This window comes from Microplitis mediator, chromosome 2, assembly GCF_029852145.1.
Source record: "Microplitis mediator isolate UGA2020A chromosome 2, iyMicMedi2.1, whole genome shotgun sequence".
In the NCBI taxonomy this organism is placed as follows: Eukaryota; Metazoa; Arthropoda; class Insecta; order Hymenoptera; family Braconidae; genus Microplitis; species Microplitis mediator.
Genome location: NC_079970.1, coordinates 16,835,426 through 16,858,695, shown reverse-complemented (window position 1 = coordinate 16,858,695; position 23,270 = coordinate 16,835,426). Strand labels below are relative to the sequence as shown.

The following is a 23,270-nucleotide window of genomic DNA, read 5'->3' as shown; positions in this document are numbered from 1 at the left end:
AAAATAAAAACATAAACAAAACCTTGAGCTAATTATACCTTGTGCTTTTTTTTACATTTTAATGTCTGCATGTAATTATTCATTTAAAAAAATTCTTCATTTGATTTGCATATCACGTTGTGTCAAAAAAAAAAAAAAAAAAAAAAAGACTAATGAGGAAAAATAAAAAAATGCAATCAACCTTATATTAAATGATTTTACATCTTTTCCTCATTTAAAATACAAAATTTTCGCTTAATGACGTCATATGCGTAGGAATAGATGACGTTAATGCGCAGTACATGGGAATAACTGGCAGCACTCGATTCATTTCAGTTCGGCTTCAGTTCTCCGAGTGTTTCGATGTCACTTTTTTTAATTAAATATATTAAATACATTTGATTTTTACTCTGGTTAATTTATTTACTAAAAATTATATTATTATTTATTTTTTAATTATAATACTTATGAATAATTATAATTAATTTATTAATATTAAAATAGATATATATTTTTATACAAATATGAGTGAAAAACGTAAAGAAGTTCGTGTATGGTGTGATGGATGGTAAGCATCAATAATATTTCATTCAAATAATAGTAATTTAAATAAATTTTTTTTTTTTTAATATTGTTCAGCTATCCAATTATATACTATTTTTAATTTTATTATTTATTGCTCATCATATTAATATTTTTATTACAAAAAATCATTTACTTGGGTAATAGAATAATAATAATAGTGATTTATGATTGTAATAATAAATACTAAATAACTTTTATTTATAGTTATGACATGGTACATTTTGGACATGCTAATTCTCTAAGACAAGCTAAAGCTCTTGGTGATTATTTAGTTGTTGGAGTACATACTGATGAAGAAATATCAAAACATAAAGGGCCACCGGTTTTTACACAAGAGGAAAGGTATTAAATTTTTTTAATACAATATATTTTTAAAAATTATTTACTATTTAACATTACGATAAAAAGTTAAAACTCGTTTAGTTGACTTTATTTAAAGTATATTTTTATACAAACTCTTTAAAATAATAACTATCATAATGACTTGACTTAATATTTAACAGTAAAAACACAATTGTAAAATTATAACTCCAAAAGGTCAAAGTTTAATATTTATTTAAAGTATATGTATTATAAGCTTAAGCAGGAAGTCCTGGATCCTTGACCTTTCATAACTATAATTTAATTAATTATAAATGTGAGATTAGGTATAATTTATTTCAACTGTTATTTTTTAAATCAATAATAGTACAAAGTATATACCTTACTAATAATTAAATGTTTGAGCAAGTTATGTTATATTTATGACTACTGTATTGCATCGTAACAATCAATAAATGAGTCATTAATTTGTAATTCGGTAGGTTTCATGATACGTTTAACTTGATAGCTATATTATGCTTGCTTACATTATATGTTATATCAAATTTAATTATTAATGTTTAGTATGTCAAGAATTTCACATGACAGTTTGTAGATAATGATACCGGAAAATGACGCTTGACAATTTTTATTTATAATTTATCATTATGATAATTGACACGATTAAATGTCTAATAGACTATTGTAAAATACAATGAGGAAAAAAAATAATCAGCAGTTGTGTATAGTTTTGATATTTTTCTTGTTAAATGAACTATTGTTGTAAACCTCCGATTACAATTTGCAATAGTATAATAATTGATAACTTAGAAGTTATTTAATATTTAATATGCGTATAAAATAATATCAATGAAACTGTTCAATAGTAAAATATAAATATTCTTTATTTTAAAAATAATATTTGTGTTGATAAATATTAATTACTGTTTTATGATACAGGTACAAAATGGTACGAGGTATAAAATGGGTAGATGAAGTTGTTGAAGGTGCTCCTTACGTCACAACTCTAGAAACATTAGATAAATATAATTGTGATTTTTGTGTACACGGTGATGACATTACAATGACAGCTGACGGAGTTGATACATATCATCTTGTAAAAGCTGCCGGTCGATATAGGTAATATATTTAATTATTTTTATTGATAATTTATAATTTGTTTATTTTAAATATTAATAAATATGAGTTAATTGTAGCAGACATCAGACATTAATAAATAGAATAAATAATTGATAAAATAAAATTTTTAAAAAATGCGCATTTTAAATTTTAAAAATTAATAAGCGCATTCTTAATAAATATTATTTTTTTGATTATTTACTCTATTTATTTATAATTTTAAATTTGTCTGATGTCTGCTGCATTCAAACTCATTAATAAATAATTATTGATTTTTTATTAGAGAAGTTCAAAGAACGGCTGGTGTTTCAACAACAGATTTAGTAGGACGTATGCTACTGATGACTAGACAACATTTCAAACAAGGTGACAGTGAATACAGTGTAGATAGAGAACCAAGCGAAAGTATGGGTCAAGATAGATCAGCTCGTAGTCCCTGGACAGGATGCTCACAATTTTTACCTACAACTCAAAAAATAATTCAATTCAGCGATGGAAAGAGTCCACAACCTGGTGATAAAATAGTTTATGTTGCTGGGGCGTTTGATTTATTCCACGTTGGGCATTTAGATTTTTTGGAAGTTGCTAAACGGGAAGGGGATTATTTAATTGTTGGTTTACACACTGATCCAGCAGTTAATCGTTACAAATGTGGTAATCATCCTATTATGAATCTTCATGAACGAGTTCTCAGTGTATTAGCTTGCAAGGTAAAAAACTATTTTAAAAAATATAGTTGATTTAATTAAATGTTTATTCATTATTCGCATTTTTAATCTTTTAGTATGTCAATGAAGTCGTTATTGGTGCGCCTTATGAAGTGACGAAAGATTTAATGGAACACTTTAATGTTTCCATTGTTTGTCATGGTCAAACACCAATAATGCCATGTGAACGTGGTACTGATCCTTATACTGAACCTAAAAGACAAAATAAATTTAAATTATTGGATAGTAAAAATGATATGACCACCGAGAAAATCATTGAAAGAATTATTTTACACAGGTAGGATTATATATTGAATATATATGTATTTATTGATTATTGTATGTATAAGAGATGCAAGAATTATTAATTGAGTGTATGTTAGAAATTTTTTTTTTAATTTAAAAAAAAATTGTATTATTTAGCTCTTGCATCTCTGATTGACGCTGATGCTACGGAAGTGTAAATTATTGATTTGTTTTAAGGTATTACATGTATTACTAATAATATTATTTATTTATGCTTACTTCCGTGATTCAGCATTAGATTTAAATAGAAATTTTATGTTGTCTAAGCAATTTGTATGCATCTTTTTTTTTTTCCTTTACGTACTCTTAGGTCAGAGGAGCTTTATTCAATTATAGCGTGCTTGAACAAACGATAATTCATTGCATTTTTATATTTTGTAATTAGTTATTGCTCGAATTTCCAATAAAACATCCTTTATTCTTGTTAATAATTACCTCTATTTTTTTTTCTTTTTAAATATTTTTATATATATTTCTATTAGAAATATAGCTATTGTAGAGGGTCTCATGTCGCAATTTTCAAAGAATTTTACTGTAATATGTTTTATTTTGCCGAGAAACGCCGAAAAATGTCATCGGTTCAAAATTTCATATATGAATGTGATATAACGCGCCATGTCAGATTGATGCTGGCTACAATTTTTATCGGATCTTAATGAAACTTAGTACGATTGTTCTTTGAAAAATTACCTTGATCAAGTTCGAAGATAAGCAAAATCGATCGAATAATTTAGAAGATGTGGGTGTTTGAAATTTTTTTTAATTTTCGTAAAAATAGCATTTTATATATACCGATAACTTAATTTCGTAAAATGCATCTTGAAGTTCGTGAAATTAGCTTTAATTTTCACTACATAACTTGTGTTTTATAACAATTTCTTCAAACAAATTGATGATCTCGAATATTTGAAAAAAATTGAAATAATTTGAAAATAAGAAATATACCTTTTCATTCTGGGTATGACCGGGTGGCACTTTTTATTTTTTTAATTTTAATTTGTTTTTATTATTACTTTTTTTTTGCATCGTGACATCACATTACAATTGCTTCCAACCTGATAAGGTAAAAGAGTTACAAATAACTATTCAAATAGTACTAACGAAACGCTATCGAATAGTTAATTGTATTCTTTACTTAAAATAATTATAAATGATTATTTGTATATTATAACGAAGTTGATAGCATTGAAGTATATACTTAAACTATATTTTATAATTTATTTAGTTCATAACTAATGATTAAAAGTATTATTTATTTAGTTATCAGTTTATTTATATTAAGATAAATATATATATTTTAATAATTCTTATTTAGTTCATAGTGATGTTAAACCTGTAGTTTAAATTACAGGTTGGAATTCGAGGATAGAAATTTAAAAAAGGAGAAAAAAGAAATTGCTGCGCACGAAGCCTTCATTAAATCACAAAAAAAGGAAATATCTGATTAAAAATATAACTTTTTTTTTGTTTTTTTTTTTAAATAAAATTAAATCCGTATGGAAATTATTTTAAATGAAACAATCAATTTATTTAAGTGTGAATGTCAAACGGTAATGTTTAAATTTTTATTTATTGCCTCTTATCATTTAAAAAAATAAAATAATAATTATAACAATAAAACGAAATCATCGTGTGTGGTATAGAGCCAGACTCACTCTTTTAAAGTAGCCTATGATGACGCTTTAAGAATTTTAAAAGACTTTAGATTATTAAAAATGTATTATTGTTAATCATATCTATTTAATAAAATAAAATTTAAGTTTGATTGTTTTACAGAACAAAAAAAATTTTCACTTTATAATAAAAATTTATGCGCCATACGTGTCAGAATAAATTTTTATTTTTTGTTACATGATTCTTTTAAGTATTCACTTACGAAGTATACAAGTTAACATAAACAAAAAAATACCAAAGACATGTGAAGGCCAATCAAGGTTAATGTTTTATTTTTATAATTTTAAGAACACTCAGTATATATATTTATATATATTGTTTAAATTTAATTTCTATTTAATAAATATCATATCAGTCAGATAAAATATATGTTAATTATGCTAATTATTTATTCAATTTTTTATTTTTTTAATAACCTTTGACAGTTTCCAATATAAAAAATTATTTTATAGTGATAACTCAACTTAAAATTAAATTCACTAACAAAAGAAAATAATTATGAAAATTGTCAATGGTATTAAAAAATATATCAATTCATTATATACCTAAATATATAAATTATATAAATATATTTTTGTACCTATATACAAAGTAATAATTTACCCCAAACCACTCAGTCCATTTAATAAGTTACCACGCCCTATTCCACAGAAAAATAATACAGTTATAAATTATACGCAATATTTGATGAGCAAAAAAAAACGTCGCAATTCTTGTTTCTTCAGGTCACGTCATAGCTTTGCACATCTCTTACAAAAGAGAATTTAATTTCTTTAAATAAAAGTATGTAGATTATCGATAAAAAATGATTGATGATTATGATTTGTGATAAATGAAGTAATTCTGGATGACAATGTAATAATACCACACGATAAATGAATTATGAGAAGAAAAATCCTACTAAAAAATTTTTTTTATTGCATAGTCGTACGACCAGTATATCCAGGTGCAGGATCACAATATTTTCTTGAACGCTCTCTGATTAATTCATCGATGGATTTATTTTGAGGCACATTAGTGGCTACGTTGTGTAACCGAGAAACAAGATAACACATTATAAATACTGAAAACATGAGTAATACTCCAAGGCCAGTAGCAATGTAAAGGAAATTCCCACAATTTCCTTCTAAGCCTAGGGCAACTTTATCATAAAGATCTACAAAATAAAATAAAATAATCGTTAATAAATTTTTATCAACAAACCCGATCGAAAAATATTTCTAATGTTGATTAATTAATTATTTAATTACCACTTGGCATCATGACAGTATATTCAATATTTTCTTTAATCTTAGTAAATTGCGTGGAGTCATTATAATTTTTAATTAAACGTTCAACTTTCGGTTCATTTGTCTTTAACATTTCTTCAATTGAACCAGATGCTCTACGTTTACGTTTTCCATGACCAGACGGCTCAAAAAGATCCAAACAAAAGTCCTTGGATATTTTACGGTATTATTTTTATTATCAATTAAAAATTTTTTTTTTTCTTATTATAGACTATTTAAAATGAAAAAAATACTCACTGGTTGACAATCATGAGGCTCTATGCAAGCTTTTATCTGTGAATGAATCCACAAAGTTGATCTTTCACGCATTGAGCTCAAGAGAAAGGCTTCAAAGTCAAGAAATACTTCATTTTTTCTATCGCGATAGCGTGCTGGTTGATGGGGAATTATTGATGCGAAATCACGATTTCTACAGCCGTCTTTAACAAGAATAACACTACCAGGTGCATTTGGTTGATCTGGATCAGGACTCACTGTCACTTCAATTAATTTAATATATCCCCAAGCACTTTCGGCACTTATTCGAGCACGTAATTGAAGCTTTGTCCCGATTGGAACAGCTTGATCTACTGTTTCAGAACCAATTGAACTTTCAGAAGTATTTCCAACTGCTTCGCGATATAAAGCTACTTCATACTCTAAACGTCCGGGTGTTTCCTCTACAATACCTGATACTCGTGCACCATGAGGGCTGTAAATATAATTATTGCTTAAATAAATTAATTTAATTAATGCAATTTTTATTAAAGCAGAATAAGCTAAATAAACTTACAATGTTCCAGCAAAACCTGCAGCTTTATGTCTCAAAAGCGTTGGTTCCGGTGGTCTACACATTAAAATTAATTCTTGATCTGCCAACATGACGACTCCAGGAAAAGCCGGAAACCAAATTCTCAGGTGAATAAACCCCTTTAAAATACAATTAAAATACATCGTGTTTTTAAGAGGGGGGGGGACGGGTCTGAGATACAAAAAAAGAGCATATTCTTGTGATTTTTTTTTTTCAGAGTACCTTCGTTATTAAAATTCTTAAAATTTGTGACATTATTAAGCATCATTGCAAAAATATTCTGCTAAATTTCCATAAAAAAATATTGAAAAATAAGCCAGTGGTAGAGGGGAGAGACGATTCATTTTAAAAGAAAGTCTCCCTGCCGTAGGCAGGATAACTCATGACTGCTTCATCTGAAATCAAAAAACTAAAAAGATTTATTTAGTACATAAGTTTATCTTAGATCTAAACGAAGGATTTTTTTTTTCAATAACTATTTATTTTTTAATTAAATAAAAGGAAAAATTTTTGGCAAAAATGAGAGTTTTTTGATTGCATCTTTACCTAAAATTTAAAAATGAATACAATTTTGTTTATTCCTTCGTTCAAATCCAAGATAAACTTATGTACTAAAGAAATCTTTTTGGTTTCATGATTTCAGATGAGGCAGTCATGAGTTATCCTGCCTACAGCATGGAAACTTTTTTTTTTTAGGTGACTCGGTTCTCCCCACTACCATTGGCTTATTTTCAATATTTTTTTATGAAAATTTAGCAGAATATTCTTGGAATGATGCTTAATAATGTCACAAATTTTAAGAATTTTAATAACGAAGGTACTCTGAAAAAAAAAAATCACAAAAATCTGCTCTTTTTTTGTATCTCAGACCCGTTTCCCCTCTTAATTCGTTTAAAAGTTTATTTTTTATTTAATTTTACGTTTGACAGTAGCTTACATTTCTTTTTAGTATTCCACAACGTGAAAAATCAGTGACTTTTAAAAAGTAATTATCTTCTAATGAATCATTTGGATCGGGCCGTATTTGGCATTGAATATCAGTCAGAGGATCAGCAGCGCGGTCATCAGCGAAGAGCGGTGAACCTTTAAATCCAACCGGACGTTTTATTTTAGCAGTAAGAAGATCCGTTGTAGCTGTTGTAGAGCTACACTGAATATCCGATACCTCGTAATCTTGAGCTAGTGTTACCTGTAATTTAATTATTATAATTTAATGGAATTATTTTTCTATATATTTGCAATCGTGATAATATATACGCGTGACTAAATAGATGCGAGTGAAGCACGTGCCGCGGTAATTTCAAGCGCTTAAGGGAATAATTGTATAGCTGTACATTCAATTTTTTATTGTATGAACGTCAAGTCAAGTCACGCATTTGCCTTTCGCACCGTAACTAAATCGATAATTTGCGTATTATAAAGAAAAAATTGACCAAAAATAAAATTTTCACTTGTGAGGTAAAAAGAAAACATCCTTAATATTATTGAGAATCTTATGATAATAATTCACAAATATATTAATTAATATTTTATCACAAACCGTAAAAAATCCAGCAATGAGAATTCTCCACATCATTTAAAATGTGATTAAATATTCACTTAAAAATTAAAAAAAATTTTTATAAAAAATAAAAAACAGGTCTATTGTATAGATCTATAGATATAAATGATAAACAAATTAACAATAGTAACAACTTGTTGAAAATGATGTAATTTTGATGAAGGTTCCCGATGGACTGAGCGTTATGGTGAAGACACTTGTTAAGCCCCCCGCAGACAGTTGGAATAAGTAGTGAAGAAGGGAAGTAAAGAAACAGGGAATCACCAGCCCAACCGTAGAGTACAGTTGAGTACTGTTAATGCATGCCTGATGCCTCAGCTAACAACCATTCTGGTCATAAGCATAAGTCCTCTTCTTCTTTTACTTCTTCAGTATTCACATAAGAAGATAGAGTATCGCTTAGAACAAGACCCGTGACGACTTTCTGTCTTTTAACTAATAATTTTTTTTTCTTAATACTACCGTTAATTTTGTGGCATAATTTAAATAATTTGTTGTTATGACAATTGAATTAATAGAATTTAAACAATAATATTAGCAAAAAAAATTTATGAATTTTTTATTTTACACAGTAGTTAAAATAACGTCCGTTAATAATATTTTATTCATAATAATCAATGTGTAATTACATTTAAATTATATTTAAAATATTTGAGTATTGCGGGCAGGTTGGGAGAAAAAATTATTTCTTACGCGGTATTCCGGTCTGAGGGGCGGAAGAATCAGCGGCTCGCGAAACGCTACACGGTTTAAGATATGTACAAGAGTCGAAATGAGAAGCGGTTACTGACATTACCAAGTTACAATTGTAGGTCAATGTCGTTATATTCTTTCGTATATAACTGATTTTTGGGATAAAAAAAAACAGGTTTTTCCACAATCGCTAAATTAACACCAATAAATTTTATTTAAAACCGGTACTTTTGCCATTAACTCATTTATAAATAGCCACTCTACTACGCATTTATTTTAAAATAACTATCCGTAATTAAATATAAACATTTTTTGTTTTAATATAAAAAATAATAAATGATAAAAAAAAAAGATATTTTTAAAACAATTTTTTTATTATTTTCAAATCTCATCGTCACTATATTTATAGTTGATAAAGAATGTTTCAAATCATGCCACGCATTTCAACGACATTTTTCATTAGCCAAAGATTGTTTTTGCCGTTACATTATTTATAATTTTTCAAAGAAATAGAATCAAATATTATTCACAATTTTTAATTTTTTACAATTTTAGAGCCGAACTTGAATATTTCTTATCTTATCATTAAAAAATTAGTACTTTTTCAACAAACTTGAAAACATATTTTATATGTATTTGGTAAATTATTGATGCGCTTTAGATTATTGAACTCTTGAAACAATGACTTGTTATTTAATCTAACCGTTTTGTGATTTTATTTAGTTATTTATTTATTTTTTTTCTGTAAAAGCTTAATTTAGAATAAAATTCTAATTTGACTATCGACGCGTCACCACCTGGTCATGGAATGTGATTTTGACTAGTAAAGATTTACTGTTATTCAATTCCCATACGTTCTAATATAAGAAATCAAGGGAGCGTTTCAGTGTTAAAGTTTTTTATTTTCATTTTTCTATATATGTATAATTATAGTAAATTTAATATTACATTTATACACTATCTTACTAGATTGGAATTTACGCATTTACACTTGGGTGCCTTGCATTTAAGGCATTTCTTCAATGACTTTTTATATATTATTAAAGCATTGTATAAGTATGAGAGAAAAGATTGACGATATAATTACCCGTTAGAGTTGGCGCGTGCTGATAGATCGCGCGTTTGTTACGGGCCATGGCGGATGTTAATCGTTTTTTCTATAGACACTATCAGGTGTTTGCCTCATCATCATTACTCTCTTAATTCATTGAACCTAATAATGAATAATTATATAATTTTATAATAATAAATACATTTGATAATAATAATAATTTTATTTAAGTCGCTTTTTAAATCTATGATTCTTAGCCGGTACTTGATATATTGTATTCTTCTTTTATCTTTTCATGTTTTTAAACATTTACTCGGATTTTAACGTTTCCTATTCATTTAAATTTACAATGTGCCTTTTTTAATGTAAACGATTTTTACAAAAGAAGACACACGCCTTTTATAGTCATAAAGAATTTCTTGGCACAAAAAATTTTTACTCGCCTCAAGAAAATTTTTGTATTATGAATTGAAAACGAAAATTTTCTAGTCCTAAGAAATTTTTTGTTTTCATTTCGAAATGAAAAATATGTCTTGCACCAAGAAATCGTTGTTTTCTGTGTACTGTTACTATAATTAATACACTAAAGTGAATTTTACTGTGGAAGAAGACGATAATTTAAAAATTAAGAATAATAATAATAATATAGTTATTAGTACTGTTAATTTATTTTGTAAACCAAGATTAAAATAAGGAGCACAAAATTATTTTCGCAATAAAATTATATATATTAATCTGCAAGTATAACAAGCAGGATCCATTATTTGGACTAAGTAGACACTTGACGATTCATAAATAATCCTTTCCAAAGTGCAGATTAATTCATTTATTACCGACGATTTATAGCAACAGGATATTTTGAAACATAAATCTTTTATCTTGATGGTCCACTACACTAAATATGACCTCGATCGCATAAGAAGCGTAACCATACCGTTTTCATATATAAAGTAAATAAACCAAGATGACATTTAACTTATGCATATTCGAGTCATGGTAGTTTGTTACAGATTAACGCTTTTAAAGGTCACTGGGACTTTTCACTGTCAAAAATTATTTAAAATTAATTTTAACTGTGAAACAATTATACATTTCATTCCTTCATTGTTCCAAAATAAAATAAGAAAATTATTAATGTGTAGTAAAAATTTTCTTAATATGATTAGAAAAAAACAAATTTTACTTATGGAGGGTAGGGTGAACATTGGTATTACTGCAGATCAAAGCAATTATCAAGATACTTATTATTACATGAGTCTGCAACATGAAAGTTAAAATATCACTATTATTAGAAATCATCAATTCATTTTTTATAAATACAAGCTATTAAAAATTTACGAAAGAAATTTTTTGTCAATTTCACATGACAATATCTCAAAACTTACACGAAATAAATGTACTGAGTTAATAATGTGTAATTAGAAAAATAATTTTATATCCAACAAATTTAGTTTCATTAGCTCATTTCCTGAAATTAATTATTTACAAATTACATTCATTTGAAGAATTAGTTTATTTTTATTCAACGTGTACTATTTTTTTTTAAACTTAAAGACTGTATATTTTAAATGATAAATCCTGGAATATTCATCATAAGGACTTAAATTCCTAAAATTCCTTCATAAATATTTCAGTATTTGCTGTGTAAAGTTGTTAGAAATGGAATTCAATTTCCTAAAATTTTAATTGCATTACAAACAGTCCTAAAATTTATTGTTCAAAAATTATAACCGTTTAAGTAATTACAAAAAGTATTTTTTGTTATAATTCATTAATGTATCTTGTTATTGTCATAGCGGTTCAATTATACTAATATTTATAATTCGTTAAATTAATAATTCAAGGGAAATCGATGATTAATTACAATAAATTATTTAAAACTGCAAACTGTTTTAATAAGCCGCCTCTAATTGCTCCTTGCTGGTTAATGACTTATTCAGTTAATAATTAATACTTAAGTGGGAATATCATATTAAATATGTAATAGACCTCTAGACAATTGTGTAGTTCATAATAGGAGAGAGGGATGAGGGGAGGGGGGGAAACAGGGTACTCCTTAAATTTTATAATAAAAAAAAATTTCTTATCTTCAAATATTTTTTAAATATTTCAAAATAACTTTTGTCAATGTAGTTGAGCATTATTTTTGAATTTCTTTTTCACCGTTTTCGAAAAATTCTGTTTTTGTAAAAAAATAGTATAAACTCAATTTTATTTTTTTTTTCTTATCAATTTAAAATAAAAAAACTCCCAGTGTCAAATTACTTCAGATGTATTTCAATAATCAACTTTAAAATATTTACAATTTTTTTAATTTAATCAACTTTTAATAATTTTTTAATCTATTATTTTGATCAATATATGATTGATTGATTTTTTAAAAATATCTTTTTTGGAATTAAAACTAACTTAAATCTTTTACTTTGAAGTTAATAATAAATAGTGATTAACAAATAAAAAAAATTAACAACTTGAAGTAGGTAGTTAAACTTTTTCAAAAATCGGAAGTGTCAATTAAAAAATGTTAAGAACTTTTATTTAATGATAAAAACTATTGAAAATTAGTGGAGCATTTCAGCTTGATAAGATACGCAATAGTACGCATACATGTTTTTTTTTATTGATTGCCCTTTATTTTATAAAAAAATTCTTTTAAACATCTGATGTTTTTTTTTTTTTTTTTTTTCATTTTTAACTACTCTGGAGACTATTCAGGCGCAAGTTTTCAAAAAAGCCCTTAAACTACCAAAAAATACTCCAAACAGAGGCTTAAGGCTAGAACTTGGGCTCATTAAACTAAAACACAGAGGACTTAACATGCTGTGGAAATTTCTTATTAATATATTCAAGATGGAAGATCACAGACTTCCAAAAGTCTGCTTCCTGAGACAAGTTGAGCTGTGTGGGGACTCCAGGGAAATAGTAGAAAAAGTTAAGTATAATTGGGCTGCTCTTGCTAAGTGTTTTCTCCAAGCTGCTGATACCTGCCACCTGTGGAGTATGTGGGACCCAAAATTATGGGAAAAGAATATGAAAGGAGTGTTAAAAAAATACGACAACTTGCTGAGACAAGAAGTTTACTCAGAAACGATAAATTCTACCGCGTGGCAATTCGATATTCTTAGAACAAAAACCGAGAAAGCGGCGTTCCGACTAAAGAACAAAACCTCTATGCAGCAGAAAAGGATCATCACTCAATTAAGACTTGCCAATAAACATTGGTGCTCTCTCGTGAATTCTAAAATCATACCAAGAAGGCCATGCCCAGCCTGCAACCTGGGGGAATCAGAAACTTTCGACCACTTCCTGTTTAGATGCCCAACATACGCGGATATCCAATCTCAGTATATTTCTTCATATTTAGACACTATAAAGTTTTTTCATTTAGTAGAGGTTAATACCCTGAATATAAAAGATAAAAATTTCTATTATAGCTATATGTATATTTGTAATTAGAAGTCTCAAAAGAAGAGGTGATTCCAAGCTTTTATCTGTATCACTTGTACTATTTGTATATTAAGTATGTTGTAGTTAGTTTTTTATTTATTAGACAACTTATAAAAGCGTAAAAATAGAAAAAAAAAGAAAAAATAGAAAAAAATACCCCCTCCCCCCGAATCTGTATACTGTGTTGTAAGTATATTTTTGCCCTAAAAACATGTATTTAATAAATAAAATTTTTAACTACTCATATCTCTTTGATGGAATATTCAAAATATTTAATATTCGCTGAAATCACAGCTTTAAACAGCACATAAGGAAATGAGCTGCTTAAAATGTTTGTATCCTCATCAATACTATTAGATCAGTCAAATAAGGATTTCAGGTACGTTTTGAGGTGGAAAAATTTGAAACGTTTTGAAATTTTGTGGAGTTGTTCAAAATAATATAAATAACGATAAGAAAAAATTGTTCCCGGAAAAAAACGCTGTGCGACTATTTTTTTACAAACAAAAAACGATTTTTTCACCGTGACCGCGTAAACAAACAGCCCTCAAAAATGAAAACTATTCATCGGATCAGATCATCCAAACTCTCATTTTGAAGGGGAAGAATCATAGAAACTGTATACCAAATTTCACAACAAAATATCTAAAACTGTTTAAGTAATAAATTTTTAAATTAAAAATCGCAAATTTGTAAACAATAGACCATATTTATAACAAATAATGAGCGTAACTTGAGAATATACATATAACTATACAATACTAGCAAAAAGAAAATGAATTTACCTCTTTACGGTTTGAAGGTCGTTGAGCTTCGTCTGTCTTTCATGAGACGCATTCTTGATCACTCGCAATGTTGCGATTGCACTTATTTACACATGCTCTCATTTCTTAAAACAAGAGATGCACATCAAAGATTGTAACTTTTTAACTAATTATTAGATCATTTAAAAGATATGTTTTTTTTTTTTATTATAATTTGGAAATTGATTGAAGTACGAAAATAAGTTTTTTACAAAAGCGGCAGTTTAAAAAAATTATACGCATACACAAAATGTTTTATTTATTTTTTTTCTATTTCCGATGTATCAGCTGTGAAAATAATGCTAAATTTAAGATTTGACGGGTTACATTGAAAAATTATAATATACAACTGCGAAAATAAAACAATTAACATATTTTCCTCTTTTTCTAGTATATTAGAAAAATGTATTATACTTTTTCAGACTATTATAACATTTGGTCATTTTTAAATTGATTATCTTTATTTAATATAACTTTTAATTTTTAAATTGAAGATTATTCATCGTGACATTTCTTTCTGTATAGGCAACAGATATCTATGAATGTTACTCCTCTACCAATGCCTCGTGCATCTCCATAGCTGAGATTTTAAAAGTGATGATACGATTGCGATAAAAAATTATCATTCGATTAGAACCTATCTAGGTTTAGATTTTTTTTTTTAAATCAAGTTTGCACTTAAAAAATTCAGAATTACTTATTAACATCCAAAATAAAATTTATTTGAACTAACCAATTTAGACGGGGGACACGGTGGAGTGGGCAACTAATTCATTTTTGAAGATTTGAATTATCGTACATGATTTCATATCTACTTTGAACAAATCCATGATTACTTTTCAATTATTTTTATAAAACAATACTTTGTTTTTTGGTTCAATGAGGTACCTCTGGAAAACTATTGCAAAAATTTTTTTGTTTTATAATTTTTTTTTTCTAATTTGAATTACTGTACATAATTTTATTTCATTTATATTAAATGAATCTATTATGAGTTTTCAATATATTTTATGAAAAATTTTTTTCTAAGTCTTATTTTACCGTGGACACTGTTTCGCTTTAAAATAAATAACAAACTCAAAATAAGTACATAATTCTCTTTGAAATATTCTTTTATTTTTTTCACAAAATTTTGTAGGTATCCTAGAAACCTCGTAGTATCATATCGCGTTACTGATGCCATAAGGGCGTATTCCGAAAAAAATACCCTTGAAAAGGCATAAGGGCGTATAAAAAAATTTTTTTCGGGAATCGACGTAGTTATGCCTGAAACGGGCAGAAATGCAAAAAAAAATTTTGGTACACCCTTATGGCACCCAGAGTACCTACCGGGTGCCATAAGGACGTACCAAAAAATTTCAAATTTGAAAAAATTTTTTTTCCGTCATTTCTACGCGATTTAAGTAAAAATACGTTGTTTCCCGAAAAAAAAATTTTTGGTTGTTACGAACCCGGCATCCTTCATCCCTTACGCATGTATATATATGTGGGTACACATATATATATATGGATAAAAATAAATATACACAATTAGAATAATATATATATGTTAAAATCGGATAAATATAAACCGAATGAACATTTAAATAATTGGAAAATAATTTATATATTTTAAATGGAATGAGATATATATTTGAAACTAAATAATGTTCAAATATATATTCCAAATTAAATTAAATATATATAAATTACTGACCAATATACGATTTATAGATTTAAACGTTAAATAATAAATATATATATATATATATATATTTATATAAAGTTCGAAATAATTAAAGCAATAGCAAATAAATAAACATTCATAAGAATAATTAAGTACACCATCTTGTACGAAAGAGAACATACGAATAGATAGAGAAATTACATATGAGTGGGCGCGAATACCGTGCTGTAACCTGAGTACCGGGCGGAGCAAAACAATAGAGCGAAGCCCAGATTTACTTAATGAAAACGCCCGCAGCAAGAGTAAACGACCAACTTACTCCTGCTGCTATCCTAATATCAAAAATCAAGAAAAGATCGTTCAGAGGGCTGTAATACCCCCAAATTTAATAGTAAATTTATCGGAACATCAAATATAATAATAATTTCAGTTTTACAAATTTTGACCTATGCATTTTGGAAAATATCTATAATTTTATTATTTATTAATGCAATAAATTAAACTGCCGATGGCAGTACTTTTTATTTTATTTAAACAAATAAAAATTGCTGATATGGTATATCAGATTTATTTAAATAAATAAAGATTCAGAGAAAACCTGGATCATCGGTAAAATTTTTGATGAATAAACAATAACTATGGGAGAGTGTTTCTGCGTCTTTTCTCATAGCCCCTACCATGGTAGACCATCTAAAATTACAAAGTAAAATAAAAGTTACTGCATCCGCTAATGGGGCAGTCAGAATAATTCAGGAGTCCACGATTTAAATCGGTTACCGTCGGGTGTGATCCCGTTCTCGCCGGGTGTGACCCCGTTTTGTTTTCCTTCTATTATTTAAAGTTTTTTATAAAGTATTATTTTCGGGTGTGATCCCGCTCTGCGTCCAATCAAGGATTATCATCCATACAATTTTCAAGGATATTTAAAATTTATCACTCATTCAACCTCAAGGACATTTCGATTTTCACCACTACAAGTCAATTCAAGAATATCAATAAATTTAAATTATCTTCCCTGCGTTAAAATAAAGAGGTGCAGTGATTTTTAATTATTTGTGTATTATGAATTTATGGGCAATTAAAATAACAAAAATAAATAAAAAGCATTCGTGAAAATTTATAAAATTCTGTGAATTAAAACATAATTGTGAAACTAGTGTTTTGAACGTATGTCCTCTTTCATACAAGTTTCCGACGGATAACAAAAGGAAATCTTAATCAAATGATGAGTATTCAAAATAATGTTTTTTTTTGTTACTGTGAGACATTAAACAATATATATTTATAGAAATATTATTTAAATATTCTATTTAAATCACTTTATTCATGAAAGTGATTCTTCAAATAGTTTTCATTCAAGTTTAACCGCAAAATATATTTAAATAATTTATTTTTATCACTTTATTTAATGAAAGTGATTTTCAAATAAATTTTATTATGAATTTTGTTAAATTTAAATATCTAGTTTAATTCGTGAACTTAAAATATATGACAGAAATATTATTTTATGAATTTAAATAATAATTTTAATTTGTGAATTGTGAAACAAACTATTTTCAATGTTAATTCTAATATTACTCTAAATAATTAATTTTAATTTGTGAACGTAAAATATATGATAAAATATTACTTTCTGAATCTAAATAATAATTCTAATTTGTGTTTAAGATATGTTACAAAAATATTATTTTGTGCATCTTAATAATAATCTTAATTTGTGAATTCTAAAATATTATGAATCTAAATAACAATTTTAAGTTGTGAACCATAAATAATGATTTTGAATTTAAAATAGTATGACTATTCAAATAATAATATTAAATTCTTGAACAAGTTGAATTAAATAACTGATACCTAAATTTAAATAGTAATTTCTTATGGATTTAAATAATTTTAAATTTGTTAGTTTGGTGTTTAATTATTAAATGTGTGATTAAATAAAATTTAAAACCACGAAATAAAATTTATTATTATAAAATTTCACATCCATGTTTCCCCGTGAATCCCCCGAAACAAGTTATTCCAAGAAATCTATAGATTTCTAAAAATCAAAATATAAACATAATAAATTACATTAAAATTTTCACGGGGACGTAACATAAAAATGGTGACAGCGGTGGGATACTTGTTTTGGGTTTCTGTATAAACACGGGTGTGAAATTCAATTATCATAATGAGTAAGAATCAAGAAATAGTGAACAAGTTAGTGGAATATAACAAACAAGCAAGGATGGATCCAAAAGCCGTCAACACTCTACTCAATGCTCTTACTTTCGCCCGAAAATCAGTAAGAAGATTAATTTGGCAGGCGAAACAACTCAGTGTGGGCCTCAACGTCGACAAGGTTTATATTTTCGATGCTGGAGAATACTTCAAGCACGCTAAAATTGGGGTCTTAAACAACATCATCTTCCGCCGTCGGAATGACGCATCTTTGTCAGTCTCAGTACAGAGTGATGACTTCCAGAACTCCTGTGACACTGTGAACGATTTCATTGACCTTATTCCTGAGGATGAAAATTTTGAACGCGATGATATGGGCATCTATATCTAAGTTGAGTATTAAACTTTTTAAGTGAATTTTTTTTTGCTAAAAAGAAACAATCGTCATAAATAATAGTGTTACAACAAGTAATTTTTAAAGAAACAATTTAAAATAAGTGATACTTCGGTGTCTTAAAATATAAAATAGTTCTAATGCCTTAACAAAATTAAAAGAAAAAGGGGCAAAATGTACTTAAGTACATATTTTAATTTTTCGGGACTCGGAAAATCATCCGAAGATCCAGAAATTCTAGGAGCAGCCGCTCGGACCATACAATGCGTTCCTGCAGGCAGTCGCTCAGGGAATTCAATTACACTTCATCAGAACTGCTGCGGAAATCATAAGCCCTGCAGCCAATCATTTGGCAAAACCAGAATCCAGCTGCTCAAGGAAATTAGCCATTGAAGCAGTTCAATTATTCTACAACTTCATTTCGGAAGGATTCATGCATTCAGTCAACTCTTCAAATGCAGTCAACGTTTATCGATAAGTTTTTTTTATATATATAAATTGTCTACTTTTCTTATAATCGAAACACGAAAGTTTTTTTTTTTGACAGATATTTTATAAAATTATTTCTCGACGAAATATTTAAAAATTGATTGTTGTATTGAACAATCATTAGCAGAATTTATCTCAATCAAGCAAAGTTTATCAAATATTACATAATTATACTCTAATAATTTGAGGTTCATTTACAACTCTTAACAAAAATTGCACTAGTAATTTTTGTTTTATTATTATTATTTTCAACAATTTTTTTTTTGTAGTTACCTACATTTTATTGCGAACAATGATTTCATTTCCTAAAATCATCAATATCAACAAATAAGCATTCATTTTTTTTTTTTTTTTTTTTTTTCAAAGAATCACTACATTTCGTTTTTTTCACAAACTATATTTTGCAAAATGAAAATTTTTAATTTATCAGAGCAATTTTTATAATGAGTTTTATTACTACGGTCTTCAACAAACCAATATATCATTGTCAACAATTCAAACATAAATGTAAACAATAATGTTTTTTTTTTCCTGTTAGAAATAATGAAGCTATCATTTGTAAATTCATTAAATTCCTTTTTTTTTCTTATATACAATGATGATTAACTGGTGGTAGGGTCTATGAGGTCCTATACTATTCTAGTTCCTCTAAATATATATATATATAGATATATATATTTATATATACAAACCTATAATCAAAGAAGTTTTTTTTGTTATTATCTAACAGAGCATTTAAATTTATTCTTTTTTTTTTCCATACAATTATTCAAACACAATTTAATTTTATTACTTTGTAACAATTATTTCAGCGCGAGATGCGCAGTTCAATCTTATTCTCTTTTCTTTTACATTTACTTAAGCAAATATTGAACAAAGCATTCAATTTTTTTTTGGTGTTATTAATTAACAATTAGGTGCGGATACTATCGGCCGAGTTACCAACACCCACTGCAGTTTTAATTTTTTTTTGGGATATAACATTACCCCTGTTTTCCTCCCCTATGAAACCATAGGCGGACGTTTTTTACCTCTATGCCTAAAAGCATAGCTGGACGTTTTCGTTTGCATCTGAAGGTGCAAACGCATTTTTACCGTCTATGTCAAAAGACATAGATGGACGTTTTTCGTTTGCATCTGAAGGTGCAAACGCATTTTTACCTCTATGCCTAAAAGCATAGCTGGACGTTTTTCGTTTGCATCTGAAGGTGCAAACGCATTTTTACCTCTATGCCTAAAAGCATAGCTGGACGTTTTTCGTTTGCATCTGAAGGTGCAAACGCATTTTTACCGTCTATGTCAAAAGACATAGATGGACGTTTTTCGTTTGCATCTGAAGGTGCAAACGCATTTTTACCGTCTATGTCAAAAGACATAGATGGACGTTTTTCGTTTGCATCTGAAGGTGCAAACGCATTTTTTACCTCTATGCCTAAAAGCATAGCTGGACGTTTTTCGTTTGCATCTGAAGGTGCAAACGCATTTTTTACCTCTATGCCTAAAAGCATAGCTGGACGTTTTTCGTTTGCATCTGAAGGTGCAAACGCATTTTTACCTCTATGCCTAAAAGCATAGCTGGACGTTTTCGTTTGCATCTGAAGGTGCAAACGCATTTTTACCTCTATGCCTAAAAGCATAGCTGGACGTTTTTCGTTTGCATCTGAGGGTGCAAACGCATTTTTGTCATCTAAGAACTTTTGTTTTAACTGCACGTGGAAAACATCGGCCGAAACTTCAACATTCATTTGATTTCGTTATTCTTTCTCTCTTCCTTTCTCATTTTACGATTTTTGTCAGAAGACCATTGTAAATGCTAAATATTCCCAACTGAGTTGATATTGAACAGAACATGATTACAAATAATACAAAGCACTAAGTTAAAATTCAATTTAATAATTATTGATAATTTTTTTTTGCTTATCGAGATAAATTTTGCACTTAAAATAAGAAAATTTTGTAAACAAATGTACGGATGAAGTATGCCGAATCCGTTCTTTTTGTCGTTTTATGAAGCACTAGGGCATCAGATCCCCTAGTGCTTTGCTAAGGAGGGGGGTGTTACGAACCCGGCATCCTTCATCCCTTACGCATGTATATATATGTGGGTACACATATATATATATGGATAAAAATAAATATACACAATTAGAATAATATATATATGTTAAAATCGGATAAATATAAACCGAATGAACATTTAAATAATTGGAAAATAATTTATATATTTTAAATGGAATGAGATATATATTTGAAACTAAATAATGTTCAAATATATATTCCAAATTAAATTAAATATATATAAATTACTGACCAATATACGATTTATAGATTTAAACGTTAAATAATAAATATATATATATATATATATATTTATATAAAGTTCGAAATAATTAAAGCAATAGCAAATAAATAAACATTCATAAGAATAATTAAGTACACCATCTTGTACGAAAGAGAACATACGAATAGATAGAGAAATTACATATGAGTGGGCGCGAATACCGTGCTGTAACCTGAGTACCGGGCGGAGCAAAACAATAGAGCGAAGCCCAGATTTACTTAATGAAAACGCCCGCAGCAAGAGTAAACGACCAACTTACTCCTGCTGCTATCCTAATATCAAAAATCAAGAAAAGATCGTTCAGAGGGCTGTAATACCCCCAAATTTAATAGTAAATTTATCGGAACATCAAATATAATAATAATTTCAGTTTTACAAATTTTGACCTATGCATTTTGGAAAATATCTATAATTTTATTATTTATTAATGCAATAAATTAAACTGCCGATGGCAGTACTTTTTATTTTATTTAAACAAATAAAAATTGCTGATATGGTATATCAGATTTATTTAAATAAATAAAGATTCAGAGAAAACCTGGATCATCGGTAAAATTTTTGATGAATAAACAATAACTATGGGAGAGTGTTTCTGCGTCTTTTCTCATAGCCCCTACCATGGTAGACCATCTAAAATTACAAAGTAAAATAAAAGTTACTGCATCCGCTAATGGGGCAGTCAGAATAATTCAGGAGTCCACGATTTAAATCGGTTACCGTCGGGTGTGATCCCGTTCTCGCCGGGTGTGACCCCGTTTTGTTTTCCTTCTATTATTTAAAGTTTTTTATAAAGTATTATTTTCGGGTGTGATCCCGCTCTGCGTCCAATCAAGGATTATCATCCATACAATTTTCAAGGATATTTAAAATTTATCACTCATTCAACCTCAAGGACATTTCGATTTTCACCACTACAAGTCAATTCAAGAATATCAATAAATTTAAATTATCTTCCCTGCGTTAAAATAAAGAGGTGCAGTGATTTTTAATTATTTGTGTATTATGAATTTATGGGCAATTAAAATAACAAAAATAAATAAAAAGCATTCGTGAAAATTTATAAAATTCTGTGAATTAAAACATAATTGTGAAACTAGTGTTTTGAACGTATGTCCTCTTTCATACAAGTTTCCGACGGATAACAAAAGGAAATCTTAATCAAATGATGAGTATTCAAAATAATGTTTTTTTTTGTTACTGTGAGACATTAAACAATATATATTTATAGAAATATTATTTAAATATTCTATTTAAATCACTTTATTCATGAAAGTGATTCTTCAAATAGTTTTCATTCAAGTTTAACCGCAAAATATATTTAAATAATTTATTTTTATCACTTTATTTAATGAAAGTGATTTTCAAATAAATTTTATTATGAATTTTGTTAAATTTAAATATCTAGTTTAATTCGTGAACTTAAAATATATGACAGAAATATTATTTTATGAATTTAAATAATAATTTTAATTTGTGAATTGTGAAACAAACTATTTTCAATGTTAATTCTAATATTACTCTAAATAATTAATTTTAATTTGTGAACGTAAAATATATGATAAAATATTACTTTCTGAATCTAAATAATAATTCTAATTTGTGTTTAAGATATGTTACAAAAATATTATTTTGTGCATCTTAATAATAATCTTAATTTGTGAATTCTAAAATATTATGAATCTAAATAACAATTTTAAGTTGTGAACCATAAATAATGATTTTGAATTTAAAATAGTATGACTATTCAAATAATAATATTAAATTCTTGAACAAGTTGAATTAAATAACTGATACCTAAATTTAAATAGTAATTTCTTATGGATTTAAATAATTTTAAATTTGTTAGTTTGGTGTTTAATTATTAAATGTGTGATTAAATAAAATTTAAAACC

At 27.4% G+C, this 23,270-nt stretch overlaps 2 protein-coding genes across 4 annotated transcripts; one reads left to right on the top strand and one right to left on the bottom strand.

The window, feature by feature from the left end:
• The first annotated feature begins 309 nt into the window (after positions 1-309).
• LOC130664074 (ethanolamine-phosphate cytidylyltransferase) lies at positions 310-4,468 on the top strand. 3 transcript variants are annotated; one of them, XM_057463781.1, is made up of 7 exons: positions 310-547; positions 769-906; positions 1,825-2,004; positions 2,288-2,714; positions 2,789-3,009; positions 3,135-3,194; positions 4,369-4,468. In XM_057463781.1, the coding sequence occupies exons 1-6, from the start codon at positions 504-506 to the stop codon at positions 3,151-3,153; spliced, it is 1,029 nt and encodes a 342-aa protein (XP_057319764.1). In that variant the 5' UTR covers positions 310-503; the 3' UTR covers positions 3,154-3,194; positions 4,369-4,468. The 3 variants fall into 3 exon arrangements, with proteins under 3 accessions (XP_057319764.1, XP_057319763.1, XP_057319762.1); XM_057463780.1 differs by lacking the exons at positions 3,135-3,194; positions 4,369-4,468 and adding an exon at positions 3,328-3,448; XM_057463779.1 differs by lacking the exon at positions 3,135-3,194 and having other exon boundaries at positions 311-547.
• Positions 4,469-4,663: 195 nt separating this feature from the next.
• Positions 4,664-8,509, bottom strand: LOC130664073 (uncharacterized). The gene is made up of 6 exons (XM_057463778.1): positions 8,311-8,509; positions 7,708-7,959; positions 6,753-6,889; positions 6,218-6,671; positions 5,942-6,128; positions 4,664-5,847 (listed from the first exon to the last, which is right to left on the bottom strand). Exons 1-6 carry the CDS (start codon positions 8,344-8,346, stop codon positions 5,606-5,608), a joined length of 1,308 nt encoding a protein of 435 aa, XP_057319761.1. The 5' UTR covers positions 8,347-8,509; the 3' UTR covers positions 4,664-5,605.
• Positions 8,510-23,270: the final 14,761 nt, after the last annotated feature.

What these genes read in the sequence shown, in the direction of transcription:
- LOC130664074 (XM_057463779.1), top strand. Translation starts at nt 504, where the DNA reads ATGAGTGAAAAACGTAAAGAAGTTCGTGTATGGTGTGATGGATG. An exon ending in CGTGTATGGTGTGATGGATG is followed by an intron (nt 548 to 768) that starts GTAAGCATCAAT and finishes TTTTATTTATAG; the next exon opens with TTATGACATGGTACATTTTG. An exon ending in GTTTTTACACAAGAGGAAAG is followed by an intron (nt 907 to 1,824) that starts GTATTAAATTTT and finishes TTTATGATACAG; the next exon opens with GTACAAAATGGTACGAGGTA.
- LOC130664073 (XM_057463778.1), bottom strand. Translation starts at nt 8,346, where the DNA reads ATGATGTGGAGAATTCTCATTGCTGGATTTTTTACG. An exon ending in TCATTGCTGGATTTTTTACG is followed by an intron (nt 7,960 to 8,310) that starts GTTTGTGATAAA and finishes ATTAAATTACAG; the next exon opens with GTAACACTAGCTCAAGATTA. An exon ending in GTGGAATACTAAAAAGAAAT is followed by an intron (nt 6,890 to 7,707) that starts GTAAGCTACTGT and finishes TGTATTTTAAAG; the next exon opens with GGGTTTATTCACCTGAGAAT.